The 26,240-nt window shown below is 47.9% G+C and overlaps 1 protein-coding gene across 1 annotated transcript in view; it reads left to right on the forward strand.

Annotated features, from left to right (window-relative positions):
• Nucleotides 1-26,240, forward strand: part of MTOR (mechanistic target of rapamycin kinase) — a 111,148-nt gene that overhangs the window by 55,711 nt on the left and 29,197 nt on the right. Inside the window, exons 29-37 of the mRNA XM_036743117.1 lie at nt 7,542-7,617; nt 11,442-11,581; nt 14,798-14,898; nt 15,940-16,055; nt 17,856-17,933; nt 18,147-18,254; nt 21,516-21,641; nt 21,762-21,893; nt 25,654-25,769. Coding sequence (XP_036599012.1) covers nt 7,542-7,617; nt 11,442-11,581; nt 14,798-14,898; nt 15,940-16,055; nt 17,856-17,933; nt 18,147-18,254; nt 21,516-21,641; nt 21,762-21,893; nt 25,654-25,769 — 993 coding nt within the window. The remainder of the gene's footprint in view (nt 1-7,541; nt 7,618-11,441; nt 11,582-14,797; nt 14,899-15,939; nt 16,056-17,855; nt 17,934-18,146; nt 18,255-21,515; nt 21,642-21,761; nt 21,894-25,653; nt 25,770-26,240) is intronic.

Consider the following 26,240-nt stretch of genomic DNA (forward strand, 5'->3'; position numbering starts at 1 on the left):
TCTCCCCAGCCCTCTCTCCTGTCCTTCCTCTCAGACCCCCCACCACAGCTGCCAGTTTCACGTCTCTTCCAGACATTTAGACATCTGAAATCACTTAAAGTAGGAAGGTGAAGATACACAGTAAGATTCATCTGTGTCCGGGCCATTTGTCCAAGGCTGGGCACCTCACCACAAATTTTATCTCATTTCCAGCAGCCTAGCATTTGGTTCACTCAGAACCCCAAGGACACCGGGTACTCTGGCCTGGATACCTTGCAGAGAAAGCCTGCCTTCTTTTCCTTCCCCTCCTGTTGGAGTCTTCTAAAGTTCTTGACAGAAATCAATGAAATTATGATCCTACCAGACCCCTGAGTCCTATTTGCACCTGCCTCTAAATTTAAATTGGGTAGCTCTGAGGATTTTCAGTCTCTCCCTTGCTTTTGCCTGCAGTCTGCATTTAAATTGGTGAAATGCATGTCAAGTCACACTCTCCCTCCCTGTAGCGTTTCAAAAGCTCTCACTTCACTTTCTCCCGTAATTGCTGTCTTTTCCCTTTCAAATCACCCCAGTCAAAAGGAGACCAACTTGCCTTTCATTTCCTCAGGCTGTTCCTTCTACTGTGTTACCAAAGTCCCCGAGAAGTTAATTGGGTACCTGATAAAGACAGGACCCAGCCTCCCTGCCTTCTGCTATAGTTCACGTAGAGATAACAAAATGGTATTTACAATATGCTGAAAGAACTGGAGCTTTGTGAGAAAGGAATATGGTGGATAGTACCCACCAGCACAAAACATTCTGAGGCACAAAAGGCAATGTTGGGCTTGTCCCCCAAACTTAGCAGGTTTGAAATCTCATCCAGACCATAGAGCAGCCCCCTAACAGCTGGCTTGTATGTGCTCCCTGTTAATGCCAGGGGAATTCAGAGAATTCTTACTGGACAGAAGACCAAATGAGATGCAGGCTGTGGTCCACATTGGAAATAGCAGAGAGAGGCCAGGCCCAAAGTCACTTGGGAAGCAAACAGTAATGTCCTGGTAAAACCCAAGAGCTCCCCCAGATGTGACTGTAACCTGTCTGGCTATGGACTTGGCCACAGGGTCGGGGTTGATGTAAACCAGTCATTGCATCACTCAGCTTTTAATAAACTGAAGGTCATCAGGAAGGGCAAGGACTCTTGCCAGAGATGGAGTTGAAATCTAGAGGAGTCATGGGAGGGAAATTCCCGGGAGAAATCACGGAGAGACAATTTAACATCATTCAAGCTCCCTTTGGAGGTAATAGCTTTGGCAACCTGCTAAAGGGGAATGATGGCGTTCTTTGTTTCCCAAGTGTCTGACTAGTACCTGTACCCTTTAAGAGTATCTCTTGGGGCTTAGCTTGGAGGAGAGAGCATGAGTCCGAATTACCTCTTACTGTTTTGGTACGGCCAGGAGATGTTCTGGGTCTCACCCTCTCCTTTTACAAAATAAGAGACTTTGATGTGAAAAATGTTATGTCAAACTTAGATCGTTAGAAAGAAGCAATCCTGGTTGCCACAATGTATTTGAAATGAAGTACAGTTGAAAGGGGCAGGTGGGCGCCTGTGGGGAGCTCTTCTGCATCCAAAGATTTTTTCCATTTCTTCTCTTTATTTGGATGGCTTGAAATGGTGTGTTGTGGTGTGTAGAAAAGAGGTTGACATTCTTGTGTACATTGGGCTGGGCTGGCTGATAGGGACAAAAGAAACTTCAATGTGGTCCACCCCTTATGCAAATAGGATCAAAAAGAGAGAGTTCCTCTTTCCTGCTTCTGAATCTGTGGAGTTATGGGAAGGGTGTCCCCTGGAACTCCAAGACGCCAAGCAGGCGCTCAGCATTGAACAGAGCTTCTGTCACGAAAGTTAAGGCCCCAGGAACAGTTGGTGCTTCCATCCACATAGGTGTGTGTCCATGCCTGCCTTCCCTGTCCTTTCTGGTATCCCAGGGAAAGATTCACCAGAACCCTCTTTTTCTTTGTGTCCAGTCTCTCCCTGTCATCAAGCACATTTGTCACCTCTGGGCTGTGCTCTGGGGACATTCTTCCCTGGGCACTTGTCTTTTCTGTATATAGATTGGCAGCCCATTTGAATCTCACAGAACACCTGTCCTAAATCGGTGGCTAGAGCCAGCACTGGGTCCTCAGAGCCCTCTGCTTCTCATCATATCTTGCTATGGAATCCTTGCCTCTTTAGCCTCAGTATCTGCTAACACAGAAAGTCTTTGGTAAGAACCTACAGCTTTTCTGGCCCCAGGAGGTGTACCCAAGAGGGGGAGGCAGTTTTTGGAAAATGTAGTCTGCCTGTCGTTTTTCTAAACCCCGAAGCCTTGGGGATGTTGCTAAAATCTCTCTCTCTCTCTCCCTCTCCCCCTCCTCTCCCTCTTTCTCTCTTCTCTATGTCTCTCTCCCCCTCTGCCCTTCTCTCCCTTTCTCTCTCTTCCTCTCAATATATCTCTCTCCTACTCTCCCTTTCTCTGTCTCATCTCTTTCTCTCCCTCCCTCCTTCTCTCTTTCTCTCTCTATCTCTCCCTCATCCCCTCCCTTCCTTTCTCCTCTTTTTCTCTCCTCCCCTTTTTCTCTCCTCCCTGCCCCCTCTCCCTGGCCATTTTGTTTTTCTCAGGTTCTTTTTGCTGGTGCACTGCGTGTGTAGGTCTGGTTTGTGTTGTGAAACACTCCTCTGCTGCTTTGAACAATCGCCCCTTTAGAAGCCCTCCAGTGTTAGCAGGGAAGCCCACAGGAGAGCTTATACACAAATGAGCTTTATAAAATTCCAGCTGCCCCATAAAATGGCAGGTCCTCATTAAGGGGTCTCTCAAGCAAAGGCCCTTTCTCAGCAGGAACCAAGTCTTTGGCTCCTCCCCTTAATCTCATGAAAGTCCTTTTGGGTTTGAAACAGGCATATTTCAAAAACAGGCATATTTCAAAGGACGGTCATATGTCCCCCAGGCAGGAAACAGAATTGGAAGCTGTTGACTCCTGAATTCTAAAAGAGCTTGTTGACCCACCTTCCCCCAACATCTACCCCCACTATTCAGAGGAGAAGAGAGAACCCTCAGACTCTGTAGACCAGATGAATCTCGTGTGAGCCTGTTCCTTTTCTTTTTGCCCATAGAAATCCCTGCCTCAGTGGCCTGATTTACTGTCACAAAGAAAGGCTTTTAGGATACGTATCAGTAGTTTCTAGGAGATAATAACTGGAAGAATCAAGAAGTGTGGGTTGGAGGTGAGACAGGTGGAGACAGCTTTATTGATTTGGGAGTAACTGAGTGACAAGAGAAGCTGGATGCCTTCTCCCCAGCCCTTCACGCTCACTCAGTTCTAATTTACAACATTGTTTGCTAATTTACAAAATCCAACCCATAAACACGTCGAAAAGATATTTGCTGTATAGACATAAAATGTCAACTGTATAAACATTGTATATGTACATATATAGTATGTGTGAGAGCCCATTAGGTTATAAGTTCCTTAAGTGTGAAGATTGTATCTTTGCTGTTCTCTGTTATCAGTACAGTGCCCAGCTCAATAAAGAGATGGGAGGAAGAGGTCCGGGGTGGGATGGGCAGGGACGAGGCAGAATGGAATATCCTAAAATGTCTGCCTCTATTCATCACTAGGTTGGCAACTTGATCCAGTTAAAATCTGCTGAAACTTCAGCAGCTTCTCTTAGGATTCTCCTATAGTCTTGTACACACAGACAGTCAGTCCACAAAGGCAAAAGGCCAAAGGGAAAACACAGCTTAAGAAGAAAGCATCCTGGAGGAAATTAAAGTGATAAAAGAGCCCATGGCATCTGGGCTGCTTAATAATGCCTCAGTGCAGTCTCTCTCTCTCAGAAAAAATGCAGCGTCTGGGTCTAATCTCCTTCAGATCCTCAGCTCAGATGACAGTTGAGGGACAGCGAGAGGTCTCGCAATGAACCTTCTGGTGTGGCCGCAGCACTCCACCAGGGAATTGTTAGGCCATTTAACTAGGGATGGGATTGTTTTTTACGTTGTTTTCAGTACTAGCTAAGAGGTCACGGGGAAAGGGGAGAAGGATGGGTAGCACATTTGCTATGGCCTTTAAAGCCAGAACCAAAGATAAGTGTGTCTGCCAATCACTCAGTCAGCATTTATTAAGCACCTACTATGTGCTAGGGGCTGAGGATACAGAGACAAAAATTAAATAGTCCCTGCCCTCAAGTAGCCTCTGTTCTACCCGGAAGTAGCATCTGTACAAGGGGGGCCAGGGGTAGACAAGAAAGGCAGCACCATGTGAGAGCAGGCATCCACCCCCAACCTCTGGAATGGCTGCGTGTGTTAGTTTGCCCGTTTACCTGCACAGCTAGGATACAACCCTCATTCTTAGGCCTCACTGGTCTGAACTGATTCCCAGGCATTGCAGCCATCCCTTGGAGCAGGTCCAGAAGTCTTTTGCTCTTGACCCCATGAGCTGATCTAAGGTTCCTTTGCCAGGGAGTCCCAAGGCTTTCATCTTTCACTAAATGTTTCTAAATTGTCTGTGTTCACTGGGCTCTCTGACCAGTTTAGTTCACTTGGCTCAGAATTGCACCATACCCGTTCCCTAATTACCACTCATGCCACTGCTGCTGCCATCATAACTGGATGTACTACCCTGGAGTCAGGAAGACCTGAATTCAAGTATGACCTGGAACACTTCCTAGCTGTGTGACTTGGGACGAGTCACGTCACCCTGTTTGCCTCCGTTTCCTTGTCTGTAAGGGGAATGGGACAGCAACAGCACCTACTACCCTACAAGGAAGGATCAAATGAGATATGTGCAAAGCACTTTGGAAGGCTTCTGTTGTTCAGTCCTGTCAGACTCTTCCTGACCCCATTGGGGGTTTTCTTGGCAGAGATACTAGAGTGCTTTGCCATTTCCTTCTTCTGCTCAGATGAGGAAACTGCGGCAAATAAAATGAAGTGATCCCACAAGGCCCCTTTTCTATTTGAGTGTGACACCCTTTGCCCCCTGCCCCTCTCCTGCAGTTTACAGTCCCAGAGAGTTGCCTGGGGCATTGAGTAGTGACATGACTTGCCCCTCTGAATCCAAGGTGGGACTTGAGCCTCTGTCGTCTGGGTGCCGAGGCCAGGTCTCTATTCCTTACAGCGTGTTGCCTTTCATTGCAGAATATGACGGGATCATTACTCCTTTGTTCTGGGGATTTCCCTTCACTTATTCCTGCCCTGGGAAAACAGCTAGAGCCCCAGGCTTCCTCATGCAGAGCTGCTGTCTCACAGTGCCTTCAGAGGCAGCCTGGCATCTTGAAAAGACCCATGAACTAAGGGCCTGAAGCCTCAAGTTCAGATCCCAGCTCCGATGTCTCCCAGGCACCCAGACACTCTTTGGACCTAAGCTTTCTCCTCTCCTTTGCAAGATGTGGATGGAAGCACTCCTCAGAGAGCTGCTGTGAGAAAAGTGCTTTGTAGTCTTCATTCCCCCTAGAAGCGTGGGCCACTCTTAGCGTCCTGTGCTTGTCCTGGTGAGGTTTCCCTAAATTCAGTTCAGGACTTTACATTTTCTGATTAAACTTCTTTAGATTGGCCCCTCATTCCCCCATGGCATTTGGGACCCCAATGACTCCTTTGTTAAAGGGCAGAAAAAACTCACGAGCTCACCAGACCAGGCCTTATTGTGTTGTGTCCCTTGCATGTTGAGCCTCAGTCTCATCAGCTGTACAGTGGGGAGAAGGCGCCTCCCCAGGATTGGGGAGGAAGGTGCTGCTCGGTCCACCTGAGAGCACTAGAGATGGTGCGGCTTGTCAACGGCCTACATGTGTCATCTCCACCTTCAAGTCAAGCCTAGAGCTGTCTCGCAGAGCCCTGAGGCCCTCCTGCTCCAGCCTTGCAAGACTGACCCCAGTTCTGGCAAGAGTTGGAGCAGCTGCCAAGGGAAGGAGGCAGCCGGGGCCTTGGTTACTCCCCTCGCCCATCCCCCCACCCCACTTCCTTAGAGCTTAGAGCACTTGATTTTCTAACACCATTTACAAATATCAACTTATTTCGCTGACCTTTTGGGCATCTGGGGCAAAAAAAAAATGTTTCCTTGTCCTGGGATCCATAGTACGCTTTGTTTTTCATAGTGCTTTTACCTAAGTCAGCTCCTTTCATCTTTATAACCCCCCTGCGAGGAAGGCACTATTATCCCCATTTTAGAGAAGAGGAAACTGAGACTCAGAGAGGTGCAGTGACTTGCCCAAGGTCACACAGCTAGTAAGGCAGGCTATGAATGCTGGTCTTCTGATTCCAAGTCCAGTATTGCCCACAGCGCCCCCTAGCCACCAGAGAGAACCTGTATTTTTGTACTTACATTGGTGCTTCCCCCATCCTTCCCCACCTAGAAAACGCTTGTTCTAAGACTGTCTGAGTCTTCATCCCCCCCCTTACCTCTGGAGCGCCGGCTTCTGGCCTGTGCGTGGGCTTAAGAGCTTCTCGCTGTCCAGTACGGGCGCTAGTAACCAAAGCTTACTGATCCACACAGCCCTTTCCTCTGCCATGTCCATCCCCCAAGGCCCTGCCCATCCCTTCATTGGAGACACTCAGTCGGCCACATTCTTCTAGCTCCGGTGGGCCAGTTCTAGAAGCCAGGGAGGCAACCTGACTCTATGCACGTGAAAGGTACTAGGAGAAAAGGCAGGGAACTCCCAGGAGAACCAAGTCCTAGAACTTGAGAGCACCTCACAGAGCCTCTGGTCCAGCTCCCTTACTTTACAGGAGAGAAAACTGAGGCCTTTCATCCTTGCCCAGCATCACTCAAGCATTGAGTGGCGGAGGCAAGACTCCAAACCAAGGCTTCCGGTGCCAAATCCACGTCCTTGTACGGTGCCATTGAACCCAACTGCAGATATGAACTCTATAACTCTATAATTGAACAAATAATCAGTGCCTACCGTGTGCCAGGCCTTGGTGACAGAGCACAAAAAGCAGAACAGCCCCTGGCCCCCCAGCCTGATCCAGAAGAGAAGGCATTGGGGTGCCACTAATAAAGAGGGGGAGTCTGCATTTGAGAAAGACAGTGACCAGAATCTCCAGGAGGCCCTGCTAGGAGAGCATCCTCAGACCCCCCTGGCCACAGGGAGGAGAAAGCCTCCAGGCGGCTCTGTGTCACTGTCCTGTGCACACTCTCGGGTCACTTACACACTTGGCTGCTTTCATTTTATTTTTAGCTGCCCTAATTACTGAAAGCAATTGATGAGTTGATTATCAGCATCCTTTGGGTCTGTGCAGCCACAGAGGAGGGCGCTTATGCAGACTAGCTTTATCATTGGGAAAGAAGTCCTAGTTGGTCTCTGACCTGTGGCAGGCATCCTGGAGGCCAGGCTCATGGGCTTGGTTCAAGGAAGGAGGCTCTAGGGAGGGTCCGGTTATAAGTCTGCTACCAAGGGCCTCCTGGATTGCATCACTCAGGCAGGAGAAAATCATTGACGTTCTCTCCCCACTTCTACCAGAATTAGTGCCCAGAGGACAAGCGGGGTTCTGTGGCGCTCTGATGTCTCCCTGTGCCCCAGCCCTGTGAGGCTAACCACCTTGTCTTTGTTCTCCTAGCATCAACAATAAACTGCAACAGCCAGAGGCGGCCGCCGGTGTGCTAGAGTATGCCATGAAGCACTTTGGAGAGCTGGTGAGTCCTTCCCTGGGCACTTGTGAGCTTATCTCAGGTAGCAGTCACGTGCCCTCACTGGGCATCTCTCTCTTCCCCTCTTAGAAGAGAGAACCAGGATACACTGGGCTTGTAAAATAATTAAAATAACAGTGGGTTTGTAAAACACTTTATCTTTGTATCCTCACAACTGTGTGAGATAGGCCCTGTTATCCCCATTTTATGGAGAGGAACCTGGGGCAAGAGCACACTACTTGTAAGTGCTTTAAACAAGATTAGAACTCCAAGTCTAGCATGCTATCCATTAGGCCATTTAGCAGTACCGGGAATTAGAGACCTTGGGTTCAAGTCCTACCCGCTGGCAGTCTGACCTTGAACAAGTCATTTCCTTCTCTGGGCCTCAGTTTCTTCATCTGTAAAATGAGGCCTCTAAGGTCCTGCCCAGTTCTAACATTATTTGATTGGAGTAATGAAGCACTATGTCCTTAAAACAGCATCTGTCAAACTCGCCAGAAAAAAGAACAACTCAGATTATAAATGTTCTTGTTTTGTTTTTTCCACTATTTATGCACTCTCTGCCTTTCCCTCACCAGCACCGTCTGTGATTCTATAAGCATGGCAGGTGCTGCGCTCAGTGCTGGGAATATAAATATGGAAAAAGAAAATCATACCTGCCCTCGAGGAGCTTACACTCTAATGTAATAATGTAGTTATTATTATCCTTAAGCTTTTGGATTGGTGATATCTCCTGTCATACGGGCCCCCTCGGCTTTGTATTGAATTCTTTGGGAGTCAAGGAGACTGCAGTTGGGAGAGAGCAGAGACCAACGCTACATGTCTGATAAGTTTCCCAAGATGACAAGCCCTAATCCATCATGTCTTCAGCCCATTTCTTTGTGCATCTAGAATCAGAAAGCACGTCTGCAGGTGCTGATGTGCTCCCAAGGGCAGCTGACACTCCTTTTGTGGAAGGAAGAGACAGGGCTCAGAAGACGCTCAGTTCTCTCCCAGAATAGGTTGTGCTTTCCTTTGGCATCATCCAAGGCTAGCCTGGGATGTGTTGGTTGAAAGAAGGTCCTTACGGAAAACCGGTCCACCAGAGATCAGCCACGGTGGCCCAAATGCCCATTTCAAGTGAAAGTTTGCTCAGTCTCCAGGGTCCAGAGGTAGCTGTTACCTCAAGGAACATTGCCAAAAAGAGGCCCCTGGTTCAATTTTTATGTGTAGTACTTCTCACTGCATTTCTTGGCCAACCCTGCCCTCCCTCGGCACAACTGATCTAAGTGCCTTCTCATTAGGTCTCAGTCTGGTTCCCCATGTAAGCCTTAGTGTTTTTGCAATCTTCTACAGTTTCAGAATCCTGCCCTCCTCCCTCTCCCTGTAGCCCCTGTCCTGATCAGGGATCTTAGCTCCCCTGCTGTCCATGTGCTCCTACAGAACTCAGCAGCATGCAGAAGTGTACCAGGAATTCAAGGATGTTGGCAGAGCACAAAGCTACCTTGGAAAAGAAATTTGAACAGCCCTCTGAATATTGTGCTCTGTAATTTAAATGCTTAGGTGGTCTCCTTGCAGTCAGTCTTATCTAGTTTTTCCCTTTTGTGCTGTTTGGAGCCAGGCTATCAGGAATGTAGGCAGCCACGTGTGGTTTTGCCCTGATGAACAAAATGCCCAGTTCTAACAAACATCAGTAAAGCAAGATGGCGGCCAGATTAATCCAGGGAGAGTGGACTGGCCTGGATGGGCCTGGTTCAGCTAGAGTTCTGCCACAAGTGAAAGGGCCCACAAGTTCTCTGAAAGTGCCTGGTGAGAGTAGAGGAAACATGGAGATTGGATAAGGCATTGTCCCTGTGCTCATGGAACTCCCAGGCCAGTAGAAGGCCAGGACACCGACCCAGAACTAGAATACCCGATAATTTATTATAAGTGCACTAGTGAGAACCAAACTCCATTGCTAAACCTTAGAAAAAAAAGAAAAATGTGCCCATTTTCCAGCCACTCCTCCAAGCCCCCCACAGCAACATAGACCCAAATGCCCAAAAGACCTGTGTGGAAGGAGGAGAGGTGCTAAGAAAAGTTTGGTGCAATACCCCACTCCCGGGGGGTCATGGAGGCAGGTCAGTGGCCCCAGAAATGTTTTCAGTTGATTTGTAAATATATGTGCAGACCTAGTTTACGCTTAGTATACACTAAGAGCTGCATTTGAAAAAGTAAGGTAGTTTTTTTGAGGTAACTTCCACTTTCCTTCATTTGGGTCTTGACCTCACAAGAAAACCACAAATGCCCTGCCCTCTTCCCCAAGGGAAAAAGACACAAGCAAGGGACAAGAGGAAGAGTCTTTGGCCTGGAAGGTCAGGATTCCTAGCCAGGGATTCCTAAAGAAAGAAGGCATTTGAATTGGTCTTTTAGTTGTTGTTATCTTTTGTTTTTATACCACCTTCATTTCAAAATCTGTCACTCCCATGCTCTCCCCTTCCCAAAAACCCATCCCTTATGATAAGTAATATAAAGGAAAGAAAAGAGGTGTGGGGCGGGGGGGGGGGGTAGCGCTCAGCAGAATAGACTCACACATCAGCTGAGTCTAGTGGTATATGCCTTGTTCCATACCCACAGTCCCTCACTTCTTCAAAGGAGAGAAAGAAGTGCCTTTTCTTGTCTCTTCTTCAGGTCAAGCCTAGGGGTAGCGAGGGACTTAATGCTCTGAAGAGTTCAAAAAGCTGAAAACGTTTTGAGGCATTTCAGCAACTGTCGGTACTTCTGTTTCCCAAGCTAGCCCCAGGATTACATTGTCCATACAGAACCATATGGTTTAAAAGTAAATCTCTGGGCAGCATCTGCCATCTCTTGGCAGAAGCTCTTCAGCTGATGGTGCCAGAGCCCAAAAGATAAACTTCAGATGGGAATGTGAAGGGGGACAGAGTGGGGAATAGGCAGGGAAAACACATAAAAGCAAGCCAGTCTCTTACTGAATTTTGGAACTGCCATTTACGAGTCAGGTTCTGTTGCTTTAAGACTCCACTTGACTCAGCGCTGCTCACGTGGAGGACTCTGAGTTTCAGCGTGGCACCAGCTCTGCCCAGGACCCACAGGGCCATCATGGAATTCACCCTCTGGTCCCTGCCACTAGCAGAGCTGCCAAGGACTCAGCAAGAGGGAACATTGGTGGAGCATCCAGAGACAGGGAAAAAAATCTTCAAAGATTTCCAAGCAGACTTCGTTTATTTCCTCAAAGTTATAATCCATTAAGGAGAAGCCCAGAGATTAAAGAGCTAAAAAGAGTAAGGCTTCTGCTCCAAAAAATGTGTGCTCATTTATGGCCAGTGATTGTGCAAACTACAGCCTGGCTGCCTAGAGTAGGGAGGTTAAGCCACAACCCCCAGAAAGTAGCTGCCACTCCTGCTACCTGACCCGGCTCTAGCACTGGTACCAACAGGACCCTGGAAGCATAGGACTGCCCTTCTGCCCCTCACCAGCCTCAGGCCCCATATCCTACTGCTCTGCTGACTTGAGCCCACGAGCAAGGGAGGGAGGGAGGTGTGGGGGGGAAGAAACACAGGCCAGCGTTTGCTCTCAGAATATCCTGGCATCGTTTCTGACATTATACAGAGGCACCAGCATTTCAGGCCTGTACCAAATCAGATGCCTCCAAGTATGTTGAAACTCTTTGTCCAAACACAGACTTGAATAAACCAGGAAAATAAATGGCATCCACAATGTGCTTTTCAAATCAGGCATAGAGTCCAGCACCTCAGAAGAATATGTGGTATACAGAGTGTCCCAGCTGTACCACAAATTCCCCAGCACATAAGGGGCAGCTGAAACTCCTCTCTGTCTTCCCCACCTGACAGGAGATCCAGGCTACCTGGTATGAAAAACTCCACGAATGGGAAGATGCCCTGGTTGCCTATGATAAAAAGATGGACACAAACAAAGATGACCCTGAGCTAATGCTGGGCCGGATGCGCTGCCTGGAGGCCTTGGGAGAATGGTAAGCTTACATGAGGATGTGAACAGTTTGTTTGAGATTTGCCTCTCTTAAAGCCACTCATTAGTTTAATCCACATCTCAACTTTATTTGACTTGGTCTTCTTACATAACCCCATTATCATTTCCCAAAACCAGAATCCCCCCGACCCCCACCCCACGGACCCCTATCTCATAAGTGCAGTTTAACAGGATAAAGTGATACTGATTGACCGTGTGTGACAGCCATGCCTCATTCCATACCTGTGCTCTGCAGATCAGAAGTGGGCTTTTGGAGTGAAGATTGTTCATGGCTTTGGTCTTAAAGACTTCAGACTTCCTGTAAAGTGTCTTCTTGGTTCTTTCTTCACTCTGCATCAGTTCATACACATCTTCTCAAGGTTCTCTGAAAGCTTCATTGCTGTCATTTCTTATGGCACAATAAAATTCCATTATGTTTGTTCAGCCGTTACCCATGAAGTATACCAGTTTCTCGATACCACAAAAAGTGCAGCTATAAATATTTTGACATATATGGGAACCTTTTCCTATATTTTTGACCTTCGTGCTAAATGCTTAGTAGTAGTATTATTGGGTCAAAGGGTAAGGAGTTTATTGACTAAGTATGCCCCAAAGACTCATCTGTCAATCAGCTGTGTTTATGTTTATAAATGTGCTCACAACTGTTGAGCACAAGAGCATTTTTAAAGGCCTTAAAACAGGCTGTGATCTGTAGAGAAAAGTTAAATTTCAAGGCCTGGTGTTTGGTTTTCAATCTTTGAAAGAAGTACAAAGACTGTGTTTGGCAGAGGGTCTGGCACATAGTAGGTGCTTAATAAATGCTTATTGGCCGATGGATTTTAGATAGTGATGCTTTTCAGGTATGGCCACGAGAGTGTTGGCCCCTCACTAGTCTATCTATGGAAGAAGTCCAGTTTCTTAAAGAGACATTTGATTGAAGTCTTTTGTCTCTACATCATAGTCATTTTCTGCTCCAATTTGAACTCTTCCTTAGGAGAAAAAGCCCCTGCACAATCTGCAAAAACCCCAAGTAAGGATACACTCAATAAAACGTATCTGACAGTCTGCCCTAGTCATCCGCAGTGGAAGGCAAAGCTGTGTTTCTTCCTTCTCTCCAGGACCATTGTCCATTTTTCTGGTGCCCAGAGTTGGGCTTCCTTTCAGGGATCTTCTCATCGACATTGGATGGTTCTCTTGGTTTGGCTGCCTTGGCTCTGCATCATTTGTTGGTCACTCTGCCCTGCGGGAAGCCCGAGGCCCCCTGACACCGGCAGCCAGTGCTGTGGCCGAGCCCAGCGCCTTCTGATGACACAGCTGTTCCCCACACTGTCCAGTGCAGCCAGCCAGCCATTTGTAACAGGCTGCTCCTCTGGTCTCAGGAGCTCCCAGAGGGGATGAGTGAAGAGAACATCTCCCAGATTCGGAGCTCTCCACTTTTTTTGTGTCAGTGGAGTCTAGTAATTAATAATAACAATCGCTAACATTTAGAATGCGCATTAAGGTTGGTAAAGTGCTTTACAAATAGTACTTGATGGGGTCCTCACAACAACCCTGAGAGGTGGCGCTATTATTGATCCCCATTTTACAGATGAGGAGGTCACAGCTAGTAAGTATCTGAGGCAGGCTTTGACCTCAGGTCTTCCTGACTCCCAAATTTAGCATCGTGTCCACTGGACCACCCAGAAGTCTGGTGAAGACCGTGGGCCCCTTCTCAGAATAGTGTTTCTAAATGCATAAGATGAAATACACACCATGGCAAGGAAATCGATCATATTGAAATAGACATAATTTTTCCCCATCCTATTTCACAGACTCCCTGAAATCTACTCATAGGCCCTTTGGAGGTTCATGGATCTCAGGTTAAGAACCCCTGTCCAGGTCACTTCTTGACCAGAATCCCAACTAGACTCTTAACAGATTTCATTTATTTGTGTTCAGAGGCAGAAAATTCAAGATGGGTGGTTTTAACAGACTTACTACAAAAGGATAACCAAGAGTAGTTGGGAGGCAGTGTGGTGTAATGAGAGGGTACTAAACCGGCACTGTGAGCCCCAGGGCCCGGTTCTGGCTCTGCCGCAGGGAAGGCGTGACCAGGTGACCTCACCTCTCCAAACCTCAGCTTCCTCTTTGGAGCCAGGAGGAGCCTTGCATGTCCTCCCATCCAAGGACCTCAGAAACTAGTCAAGCCCTCTCATTTCACAGATGAGGAAACTGAGGCCCACTTACCCAGTACCTCTGTGGTTAATGCCAGCTGGGGTTGAACTCCCATTCAGCATTCTTTTTACTGTTCCATAGAACCTCAATGATTTCTGAGGTCCTATCCAGGTACAAGAGTCTGGGACTCTATAACATGGTCCTCGCTCTTGAGTGTGCTTTCACTGTCTGATCTTGGATAATCCGATGTTAATTAATTGAGTAATTGACCACAGGCTCAGTGGATGATGAGTGAAGACCTTGCATCTAACCATTTCTGCGCTGTTTCAGTTTTATTCTGAGTATTCAAAGGCCTGAGGAATAAGCAACATTGATGGACTTCTAAATGCAGGCTCTCCTTAGGTTACGCCATACTTAAGTACAGATTTCAGTTTGGGAGTTATTGCTTTGACCTGGACCTCACTAGAATCCGCCCATCAGAGTCATGGCCTGGAGCCTACTCTGTGTGTCCAAGTGTGCATCCTTACAATGCAGGCTTGCAGGCCCACCCTGAGGGAAGAAACCCCAGTGTTCTTTGTCTGCTGGGCTGTTGCTTTTTACATTTCAGAAGGGGCCCAGCTATCAAAGACAGTGCACTATCAACAAGCACACATTAAGCATCTACTGTGTGCCAGCTACGGACGTACAGAGACAAAAGCCAAACAGTCCCTGCCCTCAAAGAGCTTACATTCTATCAAGGGAGTCTCTGTGTATACATATTGGTATCTATACAGAAGAGGTACAAAGTGATGTTGGTGGGGGAAGGAAGAGTCAGGAAAGCTTCATGGAGAATGTGAGCTCACCCTCCAAACAAATGATGTAATTCAAGAATCAGGCCACAGAAACAAATAGTGAAGAGATGATTTACTTCCTTTGTGAAGTAGGCCCACAAACCTGCTCTTGTTGGGGGATTCCCAGGCCACCCCCTGTGCGAGCCTTCACCCACAACCAAGTGGTTAGAAAGTCAGGCTGGTGGTCTCCAGCCGTGGGTTCTGTTGGCCTAAACTGAGACTTTTTCTTCCTTAAGGGGACAGCTCCACCAGCAGTGCTGTGAAAAGTGGACCCTGGTCAACGATGAGATACAAGCTAAAATGGCCCGAATGGCTGCTGCAGCTGCTTGGGGTTTAGGTAAATCATTCCGTCTGGGACCAGCGGGGTTGTTTGTGGGCACCATGGCACCCTGGGCAAATGCCTGCTCTGTAGAAGAGTCAGAACTCTATGTGCTGGGTCATTTCAAGTAACTAACACAACCAACACAGAGTGGACACATCAGGAGGACTGGGTTTAGTTTAAGCCTTCACTGTCATTAGCAACTTTGTGTCACCAGACCCCAGACTGATGACGATTAGCAATGTCCAGTCCAAAGAAGCCCAGTGAGGTGGGGAGGGGAAAGGGGGAATGGTAGGTCATAGGCAAAGTGCTTTGCCAATGGTACCCAGAGAAAGATGGCTTCACCTCCACCTCTGTTCAGTCTCATTTCAGTCACAAAGCTTGTCCCGTTCCTTTAGTGTCCCGTTCCTTTCAACATTTTTCAAAAACAAATTGCTTCATGACGAGTCATCTTTCACTATCTGCTTTCCCTGAGGGGCAGGGAGAATGGATGAGTTGATGTTCCTGAGTAAAAGTCAGGAAAATGCCTTGTAAAAATAGGCAGGCCTGCACTTTGCAGCTAATGAAGCTGATATCTCTTCTGCAGATGGCTCTGGAAATACTGGAGCTTGATGTCTGTTCATTCCCCTCAGGGAAGTGAATAACTCTTCCTGGCCACAGTCTTTTTCCCAGCCATCCAGTGCCTCGCGTGACAAAGGTCCCTCTGTGCTGTGGCCCGGCCTGTCTTTCCATTGCCTTCTGAGAGCCCCCAGGGGGTTGAAGAGCCCAAGCACCAAGGGAGGGAGGATCTTTGTCTAGGCCAGTGTCCTATCCATGTAACGAGTACATCTGGGTGCAGCTGGGTTTTCTATGGCTCCCCAGGGCCATCTCACACCCCTTGATGGTGAGGAGAAGAGCTTTCCCATCCCATTGTTGATAGTGTCAGCAATCTGCCTCCTCAGTCCTTAGAGTCAAGGCGTGTTTGGACGTTTGGCCTATCAAGACACAGGTTCACCTGTTTGTGAGGCCTGGGCCTGGTGAGAGGTCATTGTTCAGTTTCTTCTTCTGCTGTTGGTGCAGGTCAGTGGGACAGCATGGAGGAGTATACCTGCATGATCCCCCGGGACACCCACGATGGAGCTTTTTACAGAGCTGTGCTGGCCCTGCATCAGGACCTCTTCTCACTGGCTCAGCAGGTAAAAACCCACCTCCTCCGACACAGGTCAGCTGAGCTTCTGTGGATAAAGTCACCTTCCTCATCATCTCCCCTTCCCACCCAACTTAGAGTGGAGTCTGCTAATAAAAAGCCCTCTCTTTCAAGGTAAGAAGCCCAGGAGACTGAAGGAGAAGTTTCTGTTCTCAAAAGCAATCCATATCCCTCCCATTCCTTTTGACTCAGTCTCTCCTTCAAGCTCCCTTTGAGGGTTTCCTTTCCAATGACCTGTATTCTGAGTCCCACAACTGAAGCCAGTGGGGACCCAGTGAGTTCAGATGCCAGGAGAGACAGCAAGCCTATTGCTCTCCTGGGCCTACTGAACCTTTAAACTTCATGGGTGCTGCTCACTATGGGCCCAGAAGCACCCACAGCTTTTTCTATTCTTGGGCCTCTCCGCTCTGTGAGAGAGAGAGAGGGGGACCAGGCACACTACATCATGCCCCTATTCGTTATTGCTTCCTTGTTTTTAATCTTCTTTATCCTCACTTCCCTTGGAGAGAAAAGAAAGCCTGTTAGTTTGTGTATGTAGAATTCAGGGAATGAATGGATAGTCTCACACTGCGGCAAATATCAATCCCCAGGTCCTTTCTTGGCCATGCACTTGTTTCATACGTTGATTACTTTCCAGGGAAGCTGACACTTTATTTGAAAATTCTGTGCTGACTTGCAGAATTACATAATGGACTAATCAAATCTGCCCTGTCAGGCCCCAGACGTGCTTTGGATGAGGGGCATGGATAAATGATCCTAGCATTTAAGGGATGAGGGTTTGGTAATTAACCTTAAACATTTAAAAAAGGAAAACCTATGGATGAGAGGTTTTTAAATTGATGGCACAGACTAGGATGTAGCCACAGTCCCACAGCTGTACTCAGGACTCCCGTGTACAGGAAGAAGGAGTTAAGACTGTGTTGCCCATTACAGAGTCAGAGAGGCCCCCTCTGGGAGGTGCCCACATCCGTGGAGGAGGCTGGGGCCCGTGTTGTCCACTACAGAAGAATGCAGGCATCAGTGCTGAGGAGTTCTGAAAGCCAAGTGAAGGGGTGACTCCTGTAGGAAACAGGACTTCAGCCCATTTGGGTTCTTGTTTAAACCCTTTTCATTTCATTAGTATGCACAACCAGGAAATCACATGGCTAAGTTGTAATCCAGAGATAGCTGCTCCAGACAGTAGAGGACATTGATCATCTTATAGCCTCTCCTAAGGTTCAACTCCAATAGCAGCATGGCCCAAAGGTGACCCTTCATTCTTGAATGCTATTCCACTGAGAGCAAACACTGGCTGGTCCCAGCGAGCCGGGAACAAGTCCGATTTGTGTCTGTCATCCAGGGACCAGCCTGTCTCTGTCTGGAGAAGCTCGCCCTCACAAGACTGCGGTGGCTCTCCAAGAGCTCCCACAAAGTCCTAAAGAGAGTGTGCCCTTTGGCTATGCAGGGAATACCCACCCTGGTGAGATCACCAGCCCTGGAAGCATTGATCAAGGACTCTCCCATGTCCACAGCGGTTTCACTGCCCCCTCGCAAGCTGGGACAGATTCCTCCTGTCTCATGATATTCATCTTACATTTCCTGCTTTGATGGAGAGCTGACTCATCTTTCAAGGCATTCAGACCTGAGAAGAGGTTTCTTTCCCTCTTAGGTCAATTCTCTCCTTTTATCTTCCACTTCCCCGCAATGAAATGGGAGGGGGGAGGTCTCTGCACCTCATTGGGGAGCCCTGACTCAGGCACCCTGAATCCAGAGCCCAGTTTCAGCGAGTTTATTTCTCCCTTTCTTCTAGTGCATCGACAAAGCCAGGGACCTGCTGGATGCCGAGCTCACAGCCATGGCAGGAGAAAGCTACAGCCGGGCCTATGGGGTGAGTGTAAGACCCTCAAGATAGCTTTCTTTTCTTGGTCCATTTGCAATATTTCCACAAAATGAGCTGTTTGGGCTTACCAGCCCTTGGAAACATGCCTGTGCCTGGTCTGGTCAGCAGATAACCTGACATCAGAAGGCCTGGTTTAAGCTAATCCTCTGTTCTGGATTCCTCATGCAGTGATTAGAATGGAATGTGGTTTGCTTCCTTCAGGCAATGGTTTCCTGCCATATGCTCTCTGAGCTGGAGGAAGTTATCCAGTATAAACTTGTCCCTGAACGACGCGAGATCATCCGGCAGATCTGGTGGGAGAGGCTGCAGGTAAGGAAGCCTGTGAGAAGGAGTACATGGGCTCGTCTGCTGAATGCTTTCCCTTGCCATAGTTACAAAATGTTTAACTTACATTTAAGGCAATAAATATCGATTAAACACGTGGCTTATGCAAACACTTGGCCAAGGGCCAGGGTAAGTACAGAGTTTAGTTCAGATGAGTGTCCTGTCCACCTTCATGGTACTTACACTCTAGTAGATTCAAAGCAACATTCCTCAGGCGCCTTCTCAAGACAGAGGACTTAGCCTCTGCCTCCTCTTGTTAAGAGTCCTCTTAGCCTAGCCTCCTCTTGTTAAGAGTTCTATAGACCTAAGACAAAATTTTCTCTGTCTGGCAGGCTATTAAGGGGAGAAACCATGGATGGCAGTTAGGCCAGAGCTTAGGATCCTCAGTGATCCTACTCCCTCCAGTATATAGGAGAGGTGCATTCTGTGAGCTGGCCACCTTCATGCCACTCCCCAGGCTCTGGTGGGATGCTGTCCCTGCTGAACAGCCACCTCAGCTGAAAATGCCCTAGGCCACCATCACAACTTTCACTGAGAGGTCTTTTGCTTGGAAAGGGCTTTTCCTTGTTTTCACTGCATCACTTAGACCACATGAATGAGCACAGGTTGCCAAGTCAAGCTCCTTGAATTCCCTTGTTTATACATTTCAAGGCAGATCCCTTGATGACCAAAAAATCCTTCCATTGCTTGGCTAAAGGTGGGCAGTGAATGAGCATACGAAGATAAAATGTTGCCTCCTGAAACCTCTTACCTTCTTTGGGAACTGAGTGTGCCCTGGGCTTGTCAGTCTCCACCATCCACCCCCACCCCAGAAGTTCTATCCTGCTACTCATTCCCATCGTGTCTGCGGACTGCTAACCAGAGGCGTCTCCATGCTTTCTGGGCCACGCAGGAAGCTGGCCGGAGCTTCCTGACTCCAAGCAGGCTTCCCAGCACATTCCACTGGAAAGGGAGGGCAGCCCTAGGCAAGGAGACATCCATGAATACAGCTGTTTATGGTCCTGAAAAAAAGTACATACAGTTCTTTTACATTTTTATAGCATTTTATTAGTAATTATGAAATGACTGCTGAATGTTTTGGTGGAAAGTTTCTGAGCACTGGAAAAAAGGTTCCATGAAGCAGATATTTCCTTTCTGACTTACATGTACCCTCACTTTTAAGTGCCACTAGTGATTGGGGTGCTACAGTGTCCAAATCAGAAATCTGATGATTTTCCTCATGGTATAATAAGCAAAACTTTGTCCTAGGACTCACTCAAACGTTAGAGCACTGGGCCAGCCTTGGGTGGAGCTCATGCCTGTCTCCGGTAGGCTCAATCCAACATGGTTTCCCTAAGCCATCGTTAGAAGGGGCCAAATTATTTTAGCATCTGGGAGAAACTGACAAAAGTGGGATTGGATAACAGTAAACAACTCACTCTTTGTACTTTCTGTTTTCTAACTTTATAAACCATTGTTGTTTTCGTACTTCCTGGATTGGAAGGACACTGTGACCCAGACCCCAAAATAAAACATGACATATGGTGTGAAAATGTGGCTTTCGTTGATGGGATGCTATGGAAATAGAAAGGAGCCATTGTGGCCAGGAAGCTGCCATTTAGGGCTCTGGTCCTTGAAGTCAAAAGTTGATGAATTCATGGAATTCTAGAACTGGAATAAATTCTGAAGCCCATCAGCCCCTGTTCTCTCCTTCTCCAGAGGAGGACGCTGAGGCCCCAGGTCCCATAGCCAAGCAGACCTATGATTCACGTTGTTACTCTTCCGATAACCGTGACTATTCAGTCATTGGCCATCCTGGCCCCAGGGGAGGAGTCAGGAACTGGGTTTCAAGCCTGCCTTCGATGCTAACTAGTCACTTAATGTCTCATCTGTGAAATGGGAGGGTTGGACTTAGTGGATTCCGAGGTCCCTTCCAACTTCAGAGCCATGATACTGCGATGAGGCTTTCTGCTCTTTCCAGGCTCTATCTTTAGAGTTAGCCACTTCAGCTCCACACTACCCCCTCTGCTCTTGAGTCCTTCATGCCCTTGTCCTGTCTCTGCTCATCTTGTGACAAACCCCATCCTGAAACATTCCCACCATCCACCTCCTCCACTCCCAGCTGTGCTGACTCAATCCATCCCCACTTCATCATATCCCACTGCACCAAGGCACCTCCCTAATTGACTCTCGATCTCATTCCCCACAGGCAGTATTCCAAACATCCTCTTTCCCCTTCAAGTTTCCTACACCTCTGTCCCCTCCTCAGTTTAAAACACTGAGCACAGTTCCTGGCACACAGTAGGCACTTAATAAATGCTTCTTCTCTCTCTTCCCCCATATCTACTGCCTCAATTCAATCCCCCATCACCTTTCACCTGGATTATGGCAACAGCCTGCCAGTTGATCTTCCTGCCTCCAGTTCATCCTAAACACTGATATCAAGAGATACAGCCATGTGACTCCCCTACTCAGTCAGCTCAGTGCCTCTAAGATAAAGTAGAAAACTCCTCTGTTCAGCTCTTAAAGCCCTTTACAGCTTGGCCCCAACCTTCCTTATGCTGCCGGCCAATCTGGCCTTCTCTCTTTTCCTCTCATATGACACTCAAATCTCCTCTCTCCATGCTTTTGCTGTGGCCATCCCTCATGCCTAGAATGCCCTCCCTACTTCACCTCTCTGTCTTTAAGAAGCAGCTCAGGCCTCACCTTCTATATGAGGCTGTTACTGATTTACTTCTCTCCCCTCCCCTGTACCCCCAAACTGCTAAGAGCCATCTCTGCCTGACCTGTGTTTAACTACTCATATTTATTTGTATTCATATTTATGTATTTATTTTTTATGTACGTGCCGGTTTTCTCCCCTGGGGGAATGTGAGTTCCCTGCAAATAGGGATTATCTCCAGTGACTGACACAGAACCTGGCACATCATGATAGGTCCTGCGTAAATGCTTGTTGTTGGTATAATCCAAGTGATGAGAAGAATTTAGCCTCCTTAATGGGATCTTTATTTCATTTTTAAATAGAAAAATAGTTTGCATGAGTACGTGAAGGTGGCACTTATTCTACTGTACACAAGGAAGGAATTGCTAGATGGTATGCTTGTTCAGTCTTATAAGACTGAGAAAACTGAAGGCAGCAAAATGAAATCTGTTCAATAAAAGATTTTCTTTGTTATTTGGGGATTGAAGGTGGAGGGGCAGGGCAGAGCATTGATGTGAGACCCTGGGAAGAAGCTAATTCATTCTTCTAAACGTGTCATCACTCAGGGCTGCCAGCGGATCGTTGAAGACTGGCAGAGGATCCTCATGGTACGGTCTCTCGTTGTCAACCCCCATGAGGACATGAGGACTTGGCTTAAGTATGCGAGTTTATGTGGGAAGAGTGGAAGACTGGTGAGTGCCATCTACCCGACGGCTTCCCACTGAGGCTGGTATCAGGGGAGCCTGGGGAAGAGCGGATGGTGTTCCTATTCCAAAGCACTTAGAACCTATTCTCTTCATCTTGTTTTTAAGGCTCTTGCTCACAAAACTCTAGTGTTGCTCCTGGGAGTTGACCCTTCTCGACAGCTAGACCATCCGTTGCCGACTGTCCATCCTCAGGTGACTTATGCCTACATGAAGCACATGTGGAAGAGTGCACGCAAGGTCTGTATCCTCCTCAGCCTTCCCTTCCCAAGGAGTCTCTCCCCGTACCTGGTCCATGAAGATCCAGTTTGGATCATTGGAACGATCTGTGATTTCACTGGTGTGCCTCCACTCTCCATTGCCATGGGTCAGTGATTACAGAGTCGGTTCCTGAACTCTGCCCTTTTAACATTCCCACCTGACCCACTTCTCATCACTTCCCTTTTTAAAGAAGGACAGTGAGTGCTAGGCCATCAGTACTTTGCTCCTGACATTTAGGCAGTGGGACAGATTTCAGAAGACAAGTTAGCATACATGTCTGAAGAAGTTATCCATGCTCCATAGGCTTTCTAGTGATGCTGCTTGCACGTCCAAAGGGTGGTAATTCACAGAGAAAGCTCAGTCCTTGCTCTTTCTGAACAAATGAAGTGTCTGGATGTTCGGGTCTTCTATTCTGAAAAGCGCAGGCTCTGAAGCTGTCTCCTGGAGACCTTCTCAAGACCAGTTGAGTTTGTTGAGGAGTTCACTGTTCTCTTTTTTTCTGTCATCAAACTGGAATTCACAAGCAACAACACCCACGGTGTAATGATGCCAGAACCAGGGGGAAAGTCACGCTGGGAGCCAGGGTCACATTCCTCCTGTTCCCTTTAAAGAGAAGCCCTTTGGAAATAGGGCTGTCCCTGGTTTGTTTTTTAAAATCTCACTAGACCGTGATCGTGTTAACAAAAAATAAGTGGCCCCATGTGAGACCAGTCTTTCTCCCAGAGCCTGACCGATGAGTAATTCAGATAGAACTGGCCAAAACTGGCACCTGCTTTGGCCGTTTTCTCGGTCAAGAGGAGGGAGACAATGATGCTGCCGCCGCCACCACCACCCTTCCTTCTCCACTGTAATTACCGTATGGCAGAGAAAGGGATGGAGATCATTAGTTAGAACTAGGGTGGGGCCACGTTTTACCGCAGACCTTTTTCTTCTTCATAATGGGGATAAAGCACTTCTGGGCATCACTCCTGATCTGTTTGGGTGGAGATTCAGCTTTGTGGGGGGTTGTCCCAGTATTCCTTAGAGTGCCACCCAGAGTGTTAGCCACTAGTCTTGGGCCTCAGTACCTTGGTCCTCTCTTGAGACTTTCATCTACCAATGACCCAAGGCTCTTTCTCCAAAGAGTGAGGACTTTGTTGAGATTGCTTTGTGAGAGGGGAGCGCTTTTCCCCACACTTCTGCTGAGTTTGCCAGCCCACAAATTGGTGAAGCACAATCTGATCTCCCTCCAGTCAAATGGAAAAAACAGAAGGACCCATTTTGGCCAGTATCGATATGAATGCAGTCTGGGTTCCTGCCCAGATTTAACCATGGGATTTCTGGGTAACCTTGCAGGAATGTGACCACTACCATATAGTGCAGCTCATGAGGGTGAGCCTAAGTTCTGGGCTCACCCCCAAGAGAAGTTTAAACCACCCAAATTAAAAATCAGGAAGCCTGTTTAAAACTCATGGTGCTTGGAGTTAAAGCTTGGGCCTAGAAAGACCACATTGGCCTGTTGTAGGAACCATCATGAGGAACCTGGTTACATGCAGCCGGCAGTTTATGATCATTTCTATTTGTAGACCAACATACAATTTTCAAAGTACTTTGACATACCTGGTCTCACTTGATCCTTATAACCTCCCTGTGAGGAGCTGGGTCTGGGGTGGTTTAAACTTTTCTCCCATCCTGTAGATGAAGAAATTGAGACTCAAAGAGGCTAATAGGAAAAACGCTGCACCCCAAATGAACCCAGCTCCTCAGCGCTGGCCTGTGCTCTTTTTATTCCCTACCCACGCTACCTTCACCCTACAGACTTGCTAAGTCTGATCTGAGCAGCACCATCTTTACCCAGAAAAGGAGGAAAAATGAATGCTGTTTCCAGTTTGTTTCAAAGTGTAAGCTTATGCAGCTGTGCTCTTCTCTCCGCCCCCACCCCCGCCCTGCTTCATAGGGACCTTGGAAAGAGGAAGCCCACAATGAAACATTTGTCACTCCTTGACAGAGAGTGCTGTCTTACCCCTTCACATACCTGACTTTAATCATCTGTCCTTGTTTAGGTACTAAGGAATCGCATGAGAACAGATTCCCATGCTTTGCTGGGGGCTCGCCCCCTCTTCTGAGATACTGTAGCCAGCCTCTGTGAGACTAGGAAATGCAGCTGAGCCATGCAGCCCCACACATGGGCTTAGAAACCTACCCCTGCTTCCAGGCTTTAAACCAGTCTGTGCCTACTCTTCCTTCTAATAATGATAATGATGCTAATTAGCATTTAGGCACCACCTCCTAGTGTCAGGCCCTGCTCTAAACACTTTCCAAATAAACAGTCCCTCCTTTGCCCAGCAAACCCATTTCAGCTCTCCCCGCGCTGCTCTTTATAGAGGAAGACTCCCTTGTTCTGTCACGGGCCTGGGATATTAATGCAGTTCTTTTTTCAAAACCATTCTGCCTATGGTGAGCGACGGAATCCCACTCTTGAAGACAAGCATCTTGTTAACGTCTGTTTCAGCTCCATCCCCATGTGTGGATTCATGCCTGCCACGCTTTTCTGGATCTGGGTTAAAACACTTTAATAGGAATTAATTCATCATGTTGGACGGTAATTGAGGTTGGCTTCCCCAGCTCCTCATCCCCCCAAAAAAGCCACAAGTTATTTCTGGCTAAGAGATCTGTGTCTTAGTCTCCTTAAAGACTTCTTTGGAGGCCATTTTTAATAGAAAAAATACAGACAGCTGGGCCACTTAATGATGGTGTTGGAGCTCATGGTTGTGTTTATTTCAGTGGTTGGTTTTTTTCTCCCTTCTCTTCTCCAAGGAAGGAGGCATAAGTGGTTTCTATTATAAATTTTCCCCTTTTTGCACAGAATTGTTACTACTGCCACTGGCCATCTCCATATCAGTGAATTTGGATTATGCTTCCTCCCTTTGTGTGTTCCACACTTGCACATTCCGTTCATCTTAGCCTCTGGAGATCTTTCAAAATGGAATAGACACCATCTGTCATGAGTATTTTGACATACATTGTCATGGGTAGTTTAGCAATTTATTTGTCTAGAGGCATGAGGCTTGGCCAGACAACCTCATTGAGTCCCTTCTATCTCTGACTGCAATCCTAAGCCTTTCTGGAGGCAAGGCACCTGCCACATTCCTCCTGTCCTCTCCTCCTTTCTCTTCCCCCCCAAAAACCACAGTCATACACACTTTGGCTTTAGTTTGCATCGTGTCTTCCTTTGGGCTTTGGCATTGAGGTCACCACGTCTTAAATATTAAAGCCCTTTGCTTCTTGACCCCTGGTCCTAAAGGTGTCAGACATCTCCTTAGCTGGTCCTTCCTTTCCTTTGTCATCTCACAAGCTTAGTGACTGCCTCTGCAAACAGAGACATCACCTGCCTGTTTTCCTCTTGAGCAAGCCCAGTTTGTCCTGTTTTTCATGTCCCTGCTTGGGCATCTAGGACAGTACGATCTTGTGAGAAGTCCAGAGATCCTGCCTGCCCTCCCGTCCCTCTTCACGTGCTCAGCTGGCCCAGCACAAGCTGTTACGTACGTGCTCTTTCCCAAACTGACTCAGCATGCTGTCATGGTTTGTGGGAGAGCCGGGCTCAGGGACTTTACTGAGTTGTCAAACTTCTTGTCAAGCCTGGCCACTGGATTCTCTATACAGACCCCCGGACCTGGGAGGGAGGCAGAGAAGGGGGAGATGGTCACCAGCAGTGACCCACCTGCACTGTTGTCCCTCCTGACGCTCTGCTCTGTTCCAGATTGATGCCTTCCAGCACATGCAGCACTTTGTGCAGACCGCGCAGCAACAGGCGCAGCATGCCATCGCCGCCGAGGACCAGCAGCGCAAGCACGAGCTCCACAAGCTCATGGCCCGGTGCGTTGCTGCTCTCTTCCCCGCTGTCCTGGTGCTGGGTGGGGAGCGTGACAGGCTGCTGCTGTAGCCAGAGCCCTCTGGGTCTGTCACCCCCTCTCCCCCCCAACCCCAGCTGGAGCATTCCCCATCAGGTGGTCCCAGAGCAACCCCCCCGCAGCTCTAGGCCCTCAGCTTCTTTTCTGTGGTGGGACCCATCCAGTCACAGTACATGTTCCCCTATGATGCAAAGGGAGGACCCCTGGATATGGAGTTTGGCTCTGGGTTTGAATCCCACCTCAGCCTCTCAGTACTTTATGACCTCTCTAGGTCTTGGTTTCTCATTTGTAAAATGAAGAGAAGCACTTCCCCTATAGGGGTCTCCAAGGCCCCTACAGCCCCTTGAACCTGCACCTGCTCAATGGCCAGTTGGCTTGAACCTCTGTAGATGCCTAGCCCACCTTCGGCCTTGGGGCTAGGAATAAAGGAGAAACA

This window comes from Trichosurus vulpecula, chromosome 2 (assembly GCF_011100635.1).
Source record: "Trichosurus vulpecula isolate mTriVul1 chromosome 2, mTriVul1.pri, whole genome shotgun sequence".
Taxonomy (NCBI): domain Eukaryota; kingdom Metazoa; phylum Chordata; class Mammalia; order Diprotodontia; family Phalangeridae; genus Trichosurus; species Trichosurus vulpecula.